This window comes from Dermochelys coriacea, chromosome 7, assembly GCF_009764565.3.
Source record: "Dermochelys coriacea isolate rDerCor1 chromosome 7, rDerCor1.pri.v4, whole genome shotgun sequence".
NCBI lineage: Eukaryota > Metazoa > Chordata > Testudines > Dermochelyidae > Dermochelys > Dermochelys coriacea.
The window spans coordinates 54,990,470-55,002,212 of record NC_050074.1 but is presented as its reverse complement, the minus strand read 5'-3'; the positions used below and the strand labels follow the sequence as shown (position 1 = coordinate 55,002,212).

At 44.7% G+C, this 11,743-nt stretch overlaps 1 protein-coding gene across 2 annotated transcripts; it reads left to right on the top strand.

Annotated features, from left to right (window-relative positions):
• The first annotated feature begins 165 nt into the window (after positions 1-165).
• BLOC1S2 (biogenesis of lysosomal organelles complex 1 subunit 2) lies at positions 166-11,743 on the top strand. 2 transcript variants are annotated; one of them, XM_038411535.2, is made up of 5 exons: positions 166-352; positions 2,009-2,125; positions 5,007-5,126; positions 9,627-9,731; positions 10,261-11,743. In XM_038411535.2, exons 1-5 carry the CDS (start codon positions 295-297, stop codon positions 10,290-10,292), a joined length of 432 nt encoding a protein of 143 aa, XP_038267463.1. In that variant the 5' UTR covers positions 166-294; the 3' UTR covers positions 10,293-11,743. The 2 variants fall into 2 exon arrangements, with proteins under 2 accessions (XP_038267463.1, XP_038267462.1); XM_038411534.2 differs by lacking the exon at positions 166-352 and adding an exon at positions 1,244-1,334.

Sequence of the window (11,743 nt, the reverse complement as noted above, 5' to 3'; positions counted from 1 at the left end):
GGCCTGGAGCAGGGGTGTCACGCGGTTAGCAGCAGCAGGAGGGTGCCCTACCCATCCCCGCCGCACCAGGGGCCACTGGCCTCCCGGCACCTGAGTCCCCGCCCAGGACAACCAGGGCCCCTCCGGTCGCCAGTGCCACCCACGTGCACAGACGGACGTGTGACAGCCGGGTCTGTGCGCAAGCGCCACGCTCCCGCGCCTGCGCAGTAGGGAGCAGGAGGGCGGGGCCGCGCTCGCCGAGTTCGGGGGAACGCGGAAGCGGACGGGTTCTGTCTACCGGGGGCGCCTGTCGCCATGGCAACCGCTGCCGCTGCCGAGGGTCCGCTGGAGGCCCGGGTGCAAGTAGCCAAACGTAAGAGAGAGGCCCGGGGGGAGGGGGGCAGCCCGAGCCCCCTCCCCGAGCTGAGAGCCCGCCCCAAGCTGGGGGCCTGGAGCTGTGACACCCCGCCCCCCCGGTGCCGCGCTGCTAATGTGCCCCCACCTCCCAAGGGCTGGCCTCTGGCTCCTGAGCGGGAGCCGCTAGCAGGCTGTGCTGCTGCCCTAGGAGGGGCTCAGGGGTTCGGCCCCTGCCCCAGGAGACCCCGTAGAGTTGGGGTCTGGTCCCCTCACGCGCCCCAGGCTACGAGAGGGGCCGGCGCTCCCATCCCAAAGGGACCCGCGCTTGTCTGTTGGCCTTAGTGACCGCTGGGGCGGGAACGGGGCACGGCCAGAGCTCTGAGCTCCCCATCACCTGTTGGCAGGTGTGAGCCAACCGGGTGGCATCGCTCTGTGGCCAAAAGACCAGGGTCTCCATCTCCTGACCCAGCAGGGGTTGTTTCAGCGGTGATGGGCTGCGGTGCTGGCTTGGCTGATTGTCCTTCACAAGGCTGAGCTAGTCTTTTTCCGCACACACCGCGCTCCCCGCTGTCATACATAATGTTAAACCTTCCAGAAGTGGGTGATGGCACCTGTCTTCTGTTATAGGCAGCTGGTGCCATTTCTCTCCGTGTCTCACGTGTGACTTGCTACGGCCTTTATTTAGCAAATATTCTTTGCTTACAATGACGCTGAAGTGAGACGAATGGAGCAGCAACAGGGAGAGGAAAATGTCTTCACTTAGATGGGCAGCCTATGGCTTTGTCATGAAAAGCTTTTCCAGGCTAATAAGACTATCACAGTTCTTCGCAGAAGGAACTGATGCTTACTAACCATTTATATAGCACACAAATTATCATCGCACTATTCCAAACATAGCGTAAGTCTGGTTCCCTGCTCCAGAATGCATATTGTCTATGGGCTTGATCCTGCCGTATGCCAAGCTCTTCCAGGAGTTGCTAAGTGCCCTCAGCCCCTAGGTAAGTTGGAGTTATGGGTGCTTGGGCACTAGGACACTGCCAGGCTCTGTTGCACAGTGATCAATCGTTGAAGGAACACAGCCAGCAGCGTGTTCAATCCAGTATCTCAGGATCAAGCCATGTAAAGAAAATACAAGAAAAGACAGAGCCGAAGAGAACTACTCAGATGAAGCAGTGGAAAGATTATTTGTGGGAAGAACAGGAGGAATGTTACAAAGGGATTTGAAGGAGAAGAAAGAGTTTAGTGGACAGGACTGGGGGACTGTTGCAGCACCTTCTGAAGGGGACATAGGGAACAGTTCTCAATCAGTGATCAAAGATGGAAAAAATGACAGTAGGCACAGCCAATAGAAATGATCAGACTCGAAGATCTTTCCTGAAATCTTTGTCTTCACATCATTTAATTTTTGCCTTTGTAATAATAAGGGAAACTTACAGAGGCCTACCCCTGAAATAGATAAAATATTTATTGATTTAAAATCAAGCTGTTAAATCAACTTTATGCTATTTTACAGATAACCTTGTGGGTTAATTGTTTATTAATCTAAAATGTACACCCCATGTTGAAAATAAATGTAACAAAAAGATCTGTGCTGTTTTTACTATTTTGTGTGTATTTCAGTATTTGACTAACTTTCCCTTACCTCTGTACTATTCATTTATAACCTGATTAGAGGATCCTGCTGTGGAGACAGCGGAGGAAGCTAAGGAACCAGCAGAAGCAGATATCAATGAGCTTTGTAAGGATATGTTCAACAAAATGGCCACTTACTTAACAGGTGAACTGACAGGTAAGGCAAACTGTGAAACTAACAAACCCGGCTAGCATAGAGATAAACTGTTTAAAAAAAGAAATATTCTGCATAGTATTTTAGGGCTTGTCTACACAGAGATACTCAGGAAAAGTAATCCAAATTAATTAAAGGTGTGAATTAAAAATGGATTAGTTAAACTGCATTCAGCCCCTGCGTGGGCAGAATTAAAGTGGCTTTAATATAATTTAAGAGTCTTATGTACACAAGCAATTAGAGCATGGCAACCTGGGGTGTGAATCCACTCTGCGCTAGCCTGCCCCAATCTAACTGTCCACATGCAGCCTGCTGATGTGCATTAATAGTTCATTAATGTGCTTTGAGCTAGTCCCATTTAAAAGAGGATGAGATCAAAGTGCTCTAGCAAACTGTTAACACATGTCAGCGGGGTCACACGGGCAGTTAGATGGCTGCCACTTGGATCATGTGTTGAGATAGAACATCTGAATGTAAAGCTAAAGAGGGCCCCAGATTGATGTGACTTTTTATCTTTCAAAAAGTTTTTAGTGTGGTACTGAATAAGGTTAACTATTTCTTCTTCTGAGAGCTTGTCTATACGAACACTTAATTTGTGGCTAGGTGAGGTGTAAATCTATTTCTCTGTAGCCTGCCATGCACTAAATGCCTGCATGGACACTGCTGCCACATGCTAAAAGTTCCCTAGTGTGCTTTAATCTATTCCCTAACTCTGTAAATATCTACACTAAAAGGTAGCACCCACTGATGTAACTCATCCACTTCACCGACTTAACTCTACCTCTGTGAGAGGCGTAGTGCTTAGGTCGATGTAGTTAGGTCAAAGCAGTGTCAGTGTAGACTGTTGCTGACTTTCAGAAGCCATCCCACAATGCCCCATGCCGACAGTCAAATCGGTACAAGCGCTCCTGGTGAGGACGTGCACTGCCAACACAAGGAACGTACTGTGGACATGCAAAAGCGATTTAATTATTGTGGTGGCTGTACGATGACATAACTTAGGTCAACTTAATATTGTAATGTAGACTTGCCCTAAGTGTTCACATAGACAAGCCCCCAGTGGGGAGGGAACAGATGTAGAGCAAGAGGGACCTGTAAACATGCTGCATCTTCATGACTGGACCAAAGCTGACTTTGGAACTGAGCTGGGCTGCCGTTCTCCTGTGACAAGTATAACTCACCTCCATAGGTGGGGGAAGTAAAGGCCATGTAATGGAACCACAGCTATCCTCTTTAAGAACAGCAGGAAGCTGCAGCAAAGGCTACATGGGAAGGGCTCCCCTGCAGGAAAGACTGAAGTCAAGGAGGTCACCAACTAGGAGTAGTCTGCTAAGGCAGGAGAAAGACCCTGACACCAGGGGAGTTTGGAAGTCAAAGCTAGAAGGCTGAGCTCCAACCAGGTAAAGCCTGAGAGTGGTCACTGAATGGGGACCCAGCTCCAGGAAAGAGGGCTGGGGATTCCCTAGCTAAGGGGAAGAGAGACACTGAACTGGGGTTGGGGCCTGGAGTGCTAGTGTGTACCGAGGGGACTGAATAAATTGGACTCAAGAAGGGGAGCACTTATATTACCTTTGGACTAGGGGTGTGGAGTTTATTTAAGAGGCCCCTGAAGCAGGAGTGACAGAGACAGGTGCCATGAAATGATCTTTAACCACCAGGGGGTGCTCGGTTGGCAGCTCACCCTGTTATAGGGAACTCTACAACTACTCCACGTTATTGAATGGAACAAGTATTGTGTGTGTGTGCGGCAGAGCCAACATCCCGTGAAGTATGCTGAAATGGGTTACTGTTCTCATTAGCTGCAGCTGAGAGAATAGAAATTGCTGGTTCAGGGTGTTGGCTCTGTAGCACCGGCAACTTTGTATAAATTGCATTTGTGCTAAAGTTATTAAGCCACAAATAGCCTGGTGGCATGTTATTGGCAAGCCACCCATATTGTCCAAAGTACATCACATCAGCAGACTTTGAAAGAACCTCTGTCATTTCATACTGCTTGTGACACTGACTCAGTAAGGCATTTAAACACCTCTGTCTATCTTAGGGACTTATCTGGCCCCCATCCTGTAGTATCTGAGCACCTCACTATTTTTTTGTATTTATCCTCCCAGGACCCATGTGGGGTTGGGTGGCTATTATCCCCATTTTGCAACTAGGGAATTGAAACAGAGCAAGACTAAGTGACTTGCCTAATGTCGTACAGGAAGTTTATGGCAGAGCAGAGACCCCAATCCCGCGACTCTTAGGCTAATGCTCTAACTACTGGACCATCCTTCCTTTCTAATGGTGCTCTGTTGAATCAAAGCCTATATGCAGACTGACAGAGGGAAGGTTAACACAGAAGTCTTACCTCTTACATTTTCCAACTTTTTTCAGCTTAATGTTTCTCTTATTATTTTTTCCTACAAAAATGCCAAACCAAAAACAGTGTAATGAGTTGGCTGGTGTCTTAAGCCCTGATCTTGCAGGCTGTTGCATTCAGGCAGACCACCATGCCTGTATGAAGTCCCATGGACTTCTGTGGGGCTCTACGTGGGCATAAGGTTCCTGCATGCAGATCAGCTTTCAGGATCAAGGCCTTTAGCTTTGTAAATAGAAGGTTTTACCTTCCAGAATGATAGGTATTGTAGAAATGTATAAAATAAGTTTGTTTTTTACTGAATATGCTACATATTTATTCTTTAGTCTATTTGATATTCCAGTCCGCAACATTTGATCCCCTCGTTTTTAGGGAGCATCTTGCTAAGAGCCGTATTATTGAATGAGATATTCTCAGCTATGTTCAGCTGTCACCTTGAACTCTTCAGCTCTGAACGGTACGCACTTAGATTCCAAACTCTGCTAGTTGTTTTTATAAAGGTATAAGTATTTTCTCTTTTTTCTAAAGCCACCAGTGAAGACTACAAACTCCTGGAAAACATGAACAAGTTGACTAGCTTGAAATATCTGGAAATGAAAGATATTGCTGTAAACATTAGTCGAAACCTGAAGGACCTAAATCAAAAATGTAAGTAAAAACGAGTCAGGAATGACTATAGTAAATGGATATTACACAGTAAACGAAGCATATAGGGGCCTATAGTTCAAACTCCCATTAATTTCTGAAGGAGAGAAAACTCTGTAAAGGTTGTATGTGCCTAGAATATATGATAAGTCTAGAATAAGTTTCATTTGAAGCTGATGATTAAATGAATGAAGCTCTCTGAATAGTACTCATCCTCCTCCCTTTGCATTTGTGTGGGTGACGAAGGTTGGTTTTGTGATTAGTTAGCAGAAGTGAAGCCAGGAACCCTGGATTGTATTCCCAGCTCTGTCAGAGTCCCACTGTGGCATTGGGCAAGTTAGTGTTTGATCCAACTTAAAGTCAATGGAAGGACTCCACTGACTTTGAGGGAGAGTTTGTTCAGGTCCATAAGCTAAGTCCGTCACTGTCCCCATCTGTACATTAGGGACAATAATATTTATCTACATCAACAGTGGCATGGGGATAAAGAGGTTTAATCCACCAAAATACTTTGCCCTTCCTTAGTATTATTTTCCCAACTAGTTATTTCAGCTGCTTAGTTTATGCATAGGAGAAGGTAAAGGAAAAAATGTAAGACGTGATTAAGTTAAATAGTGATTTGTAACCTAAAGGAAACTGTGTTTTAGCCATATTAGCGCTTTGTGTCGTCATTGTTAGGGCCCTACCAAATTTATGGTCCATTTTGGTCAATTTCATGGTCATAGGATTTTTAAAATAGTAAATTTCATGATTTCAGCTATTTAAATCTGAAATTTCATGGTGTTGTAATTGTAGCGATCCTGACCCAAAAAGGAGTTGTGGGGGGGAGGGGGCACAAGGTTACTGTAGGAAGGCTTGTGGTACTGCTACCCTTACTTCTGTGCTGCTGCTGGCAGTGGTGCTGCCTTCAGAGAGAGATAGGCAGCTGGAGAGCGTCAGCTGCTGGCTGGGAGCCCAGCTCGGAAGGCAGAGTCACCACCAACAGCAGCGCATAAGTAAGGATGGCATAGTATGGTTGTCATAAATATAAAGGGAAGGGTAACCACCTTTCTGTATACAGTGCTATAAAATCCCTCCTGGCCAGAGGCAAAAACCTTTCACCTATAAAGGGTTAAGAAGCTAAGGTAACCTCACTGGCACCTGACCCAAAATAACCAATGAGGGGACAAGATGCTTTCAAATCTGGAGGGAGGAACAAAGGGTTTTATCTGTCGGTGTGATACCTTTGCTGGAAACGGATCAAGGATGCAAGCCCTTCAGCTCCTGTAAAGTTAGTAAGTAATCTAGCTAGAAAATGCATTAGGTTTTCCTTTGTTTTGGCTTGTAAATTCACTGTGCTGGAGGGAATGTGTATTCCTGTTTTTGTGTCTTTTTGTAACTTAAGGTTTTTGCCTAGAGGGATTCTCTATATTTTGAATCTGATTACCCTGTGAAGTATTTACCATACTGATTTTAAAGAGGTGATTCTTTTACCTTTTCTTTAAAAAAAATTCTTCTTTAAAAACCTGATTGATTTTTCATTGTTCTTAAGATCCAAGGGTTTGGATCTGTGTTCACCTGTACCAGTTGGTGAGAATATTATTAACAAGCCTTCCCCAAGAAAGGGGGTATAGGGCTTGGGGGAATAGGACTCCAAGTGGTCCTTTCCCTATTCTTTGTCTAAAACACTTGGTGGTGGCAACGTTTTACCTAATCCAAGGGCAGAGACTTTGTGCCTTGGGGAAGTTTTAACCTAAGCTGGTAGAAATAAGCTTAGCGGGTCTTTCGTGCGGGTCCCCACATCTGTACCCTAGAGTTCAGAGTGGGGAAGGAACCTTGACAGTGTTATTGCCACCCTTACTAATGCGCTGCTTCCTGCAGAGCTGGGCCCTCAGTCAGCAGCTGCCACGCTCCGGCCGCCCAGCTTTGAAGACAGCAGCGCAGAAGTAAGGGTGACATGGTATGGCATTGCCACCCTTACTTCTGCACTGCTGCTGGCGGGGCGCTGTCTTCAGACTAGAGCGCCAGGGCAACAGCTGCCTCTCTCTGGCTGCCCAGCTCTGAAGGCTGTGCAGAAGTAAGGGTGGTAATACCACAATCCCCCCTAAAATAACCTTGTGACCCCCCCTGCAACTCCCTTTTGGGTCAGGACCTCCAATTTGCAAAACTCTGGTCTCCTCTGTTAAATCAGTATGTAGTATAGGGTAAAAGTACACAAAAGACCAAATTTCACAGACCGTAATGCATTTTTCGTGGCCGTGAATTTGGTAGGGCCCTAATCATTGTGAATATCCTGGCCCAGGATCAGGGTTCCCTCTAATTTTTTACATCCATGTCCGGAATGAATTTTGTTATGTGCACCAATATGGAGGTGATGTGTGACACATTACCTTCATATTGATGCACATATCAAAATTCATGTGAGGGGGGTGGGGCCGAGGAGTTTGGCGTGTGGGAGGGGGCTCAGGGCTGGGGCAGAGGGTTCGGGTGCAGGGTGGGTGAGGGCTTTGGCTGGGGTTGAAGGCTTCGGGGTGGGCTAGGGATGAGGGGCTCAGGGCTGGGGCAGAGGGTTGGTGTGCGGGGGGGCCGGGGATGAGGAGTTCAGGAGGGGGCATAGGGTTGGAGTGGGTGGAGGGGGGCTCTGGGGAGGAGCCAGGGATGAGGGGTTTGGGGTGCAGGCTGCCCAGGGGCTACAGTGGGGAGAGAGGACTCCTTCCAGCCCTCTCTCGCCACAGCAGCTCAGGGCTGAGGGAGAGGCACCACTCCCTGGCTGTGGCAGCTCCGACGGGGCCAGGCTGGGCCAAGCCGAGGTAGGGGCTCCTCTCCCCCGACAAGTCCAGGCAGCTCTGTGTTGGGCATGGCGGGGAGTGGTGCCTCTCCCTGCCCCAGCAGGTCTGCGCTGAGGTGCCTCTCCCCGCCGCAGCCCTGAGCTCCTGCGCAGGGCTTAAGAGGCAGCCGCGTAGCTTAGAGGGAACGTAGCTCAGGATATGTACTTATCTACCTTTGGAGAGGCCTCATAATTTTTTTTCATTCAGTTCCTGTTTCTGAAAGAGTGAAAGTTTCTTTCTAAGATTGGGATGACTTTCTAGGAAGTTTCAGAGTAGCAGCTGTGTTAGTCTGTATTCGCAAAAAGAAAAGGAGTACTTGTGGCACCTTAGAGACTAACAAATTTATTTGAGCATAAGCTTTCATGAGCTACAGCTCACTTCATCGGATGTATTCAGTGGAAAATACAGAGGGGAGATTTATATACACAGAGAACATGAAACAATGGGTGTTACCATACACACTGTAAGGAGAGTGATCACTTAAGATGAGCTATTACCAGCAGGAGAGTGGGGGCGAGGGGGTGGAGGAGAGAAAACCTTTTGTAGTGATAATCAAGGTGGGCCATTTTCAGCAGTTGACAAGAACATCTGAGGAACAGTGGGGGGGGCGGGAGAAATAGTTTTACTTTGTGTAATGACCCATCCACTCCCAGTCTCCCAAAAACAGACTCCAACAAGAGACTGCTGAATTGGAATTAATTTGCAAACTGGATACAATTAACTTAAGCTTGAATAGAGACTGGGAGTGGATGGGTCATTACACAAAGTAAAACTATTTCCCCATGTTATTTCCCACCTCAACCGTTCCTCAGACATTTTTGTCAACTGCTGGAAATGGCCCACCTTGATTATCACTACAAAAGGTTTTCTTCTGTCTCCGCCCCCCCGCCAGTAATAGCTCATCTTAAGTGATCACTCTCCTTACAGTGTATATAGTAACACACATTGTTGTTCTCTGTGTATATAAATCTCCACACTGTATTTTTCACTGAATGCATCCGATGAAGTGAGCTGTAGCTCACAAAAGCTTATGCTCAAATAAATTTGTTAGTCTCTAAGATGCCACAAGTCCTCCTTTTCTTTCTAGGAAGCGTTAGTGGATCTTCAAAATCTGGGTTTGTGTAACTGTCAGTTATATACTTTCCATCACAGATATGGGTTTTGTACATGTGATCTTGTTTTCCAAACACCGTAAAGCTTTGCAATTCAACATCAATGCTGATAATGAAGTAATCCTGCTTGATAACTGCTGAAAGCTGGAGATTTCTAGGATATATGTACAAAATGGGTGATAGCCCTTGTGCAGCTGTCTCTTGTATACCATTTATAAAGCTATATACTATAGGTAATAAAATGCCTGTAGAGTGAGTGAAGTAAAGAGGTTTTTCTTTCATTCTCATAACTGGGGTATATACTCAGTATATTTGCATTCAGCTGATTGGAAACCAATTAAGAATTTACAAAGATCCTTGTATTGATTTAATTCTCACTGTATATTTTTTTGGTGATGAGTTTGAGAATAGTTTAATTTTTATAATATACTTAAAAATCCATCTCTAGACACTTGTTCTTTTTGTCATCTGTAAAATATACTGACCAAATAATGGCCTGAGAAGCTCTTTGTTTCAGGTCTAAACTTTTCCCTCTCAGCGAATTAGTAATAATTGATTGATCTGGTTTTCCCCCCTTTTTTAAGATGCTGGTCTTCAGCCGTATCTGGAACAAATCAACCTCATTGAAGAGCAGGTGGCAGCTCTTGAGCAAGCAGCCTACAAGCTGGATGCCTATTCGAAAAAACTTGGTAACCATGTTAATGTATTATTGTTATTGAGCAAGATAGCCTATTGTACAATGTATGTGGAAGAAGCCAGGAGTAATTTTCATAAAGATTTAACTAGTCTGGGTTGGAGTTCTGAAAATGCAGTATGTGATTTTTCTCCTTTCAGGAAACTGAGTAATAGAAATGTTCTGGAATAGCAAGAAGCATATTATAACTTGGGTATATTAGAAGTAGCAGGCTTTATGTGAAGGCTGATTATGCAAGGCACTCAGTATCTAGTGCCTAAAGATGCAGATACCCTCCTTAGGTGAAATTTTTAAGAGGACCTATGTGCATAAATCCCATTGATTTCCATGGGAGCTAAGCACCCACTGGTATTTTTAAAACACCTGTTTGCAACTATAGGTGCCTAAAATACCTTTGAAAAACTGTCCCAAGTGCCTCTTGTGACTCTGAAGTCAAGGGGAATCTAGAATACGCAGCAGTTTACAGGATTGGATCTTTTAGCCCTCCTCTCAGTTCTAACAACCATTCTGTTTTTCTTCTGCAGAAGCAAAGTACAAAAAACTGGAGAAACGATGAAATTCTACAACAAAAGGACACTTTTTCCTAAAATACAAGAATTGGGTCATGACTCAGATTGACTTGTCAAATTCCTAAGGTTTGAACTGCACTAAACATACAAGCTGTTACTCTGGAAGAGCCATGTAACCAGGGGGATTGATGCCTTGGCTAGGGACTTGAGGGTAGCAGACAGACTAGTAAGGTTGCTGTGTGTCTCTTCCTTCTCAGGCTAGAAAACCTTCCCTTTTCTCAGAAGCCTGTTCTTTTACTGCCTCTATTATTGAGCTGTAGTCAAAAGCTGAAAGCTACACTGAGCTCTTATGAGTTGCCGTAAGACAGTGTTCAAATCTAATACTTCCTGAGTTCCATATGACCTTGTAGAAAACTTCCTCCATAGCCTACCAATACAGTCTCCTCTACAGCTGTAGGACCTGAAATTCCCCTTGTTCTGCTGCTTCCTTTTCCTCACTTAGAGCCCTGTGTCTAGCATAAATACTCCTTCCATCTGTACTGTGTCTAAAAATCTGTTTTCAGAGGTGTGAGCATGGTTTTGGATCCTCTTAAATTTGTCCTGGTATCCAGACTCTCTTGAAAGGGGAATAATAGTTATAGCTTTACAATAAACTTCTCCATTACAAAAGTCTTGAAACTAACTCAGATTGTTTCTGAGAACTGGTTTCTCATGCTTTATGCAGGTTTATCCTTTTAAAGTAGCTGAGAACAGAAGCATCTAACTGTCATTGAGTATTTAGAGATCACAGGAGAAGATAATATTTAAGACTAATTCTGTACTTTGATTAAATTCTTTGGAAGTGGATTAAGTGAAGAAACATTTGGAAAAAGGCACTAAATTATCAACAGCTTATTCCAGAATAACTCCATGTGTTGACAAGCTTTAAATAAATATGTAATGGGCTAGAAAAGCTAAGACACTTGTTTTCATAATGCAAGATATCTCAATGACACTGATTATGAATCATCAATATCCTAGTATGGGGAAGTATTGTGTGTAAATGAGTTGTACAGACCTCCCTGCAAGTTATGGTACTTATCTGCTTTTTAGTTATTTAAAAGCAAAATTTTGATGGGACGCCATTAATATTTATGGTATCACTGCTATGTAGTGTAGGTATGAGATAGGAACCAAAGGCTCATCATCTGAAAATAAGTGGGTTCATTTGTAACAATGGGATATGAACATTACAAGTAAAAGCCAGATCTATCAATTCTGGAGGTTTAGTGAGGTGGTATTGGAGGGTAGACTAAGCTTCAGGACAAAAAGAATGCCCCCAGACAATCAAAGGAGAAGTTAACTATAACAAACTTGTCTTTCTACTACATTTATTGATTTCTTGTTGCACTTCTCCCCTTAGAATATTTGCTCCTTAGTGTTCTATATGTGGCCTGTTAAAGGAGACTTAAGTTGTATTCAGTTTATAACTAACAAACAGGTTGTGAACTTAGCACAA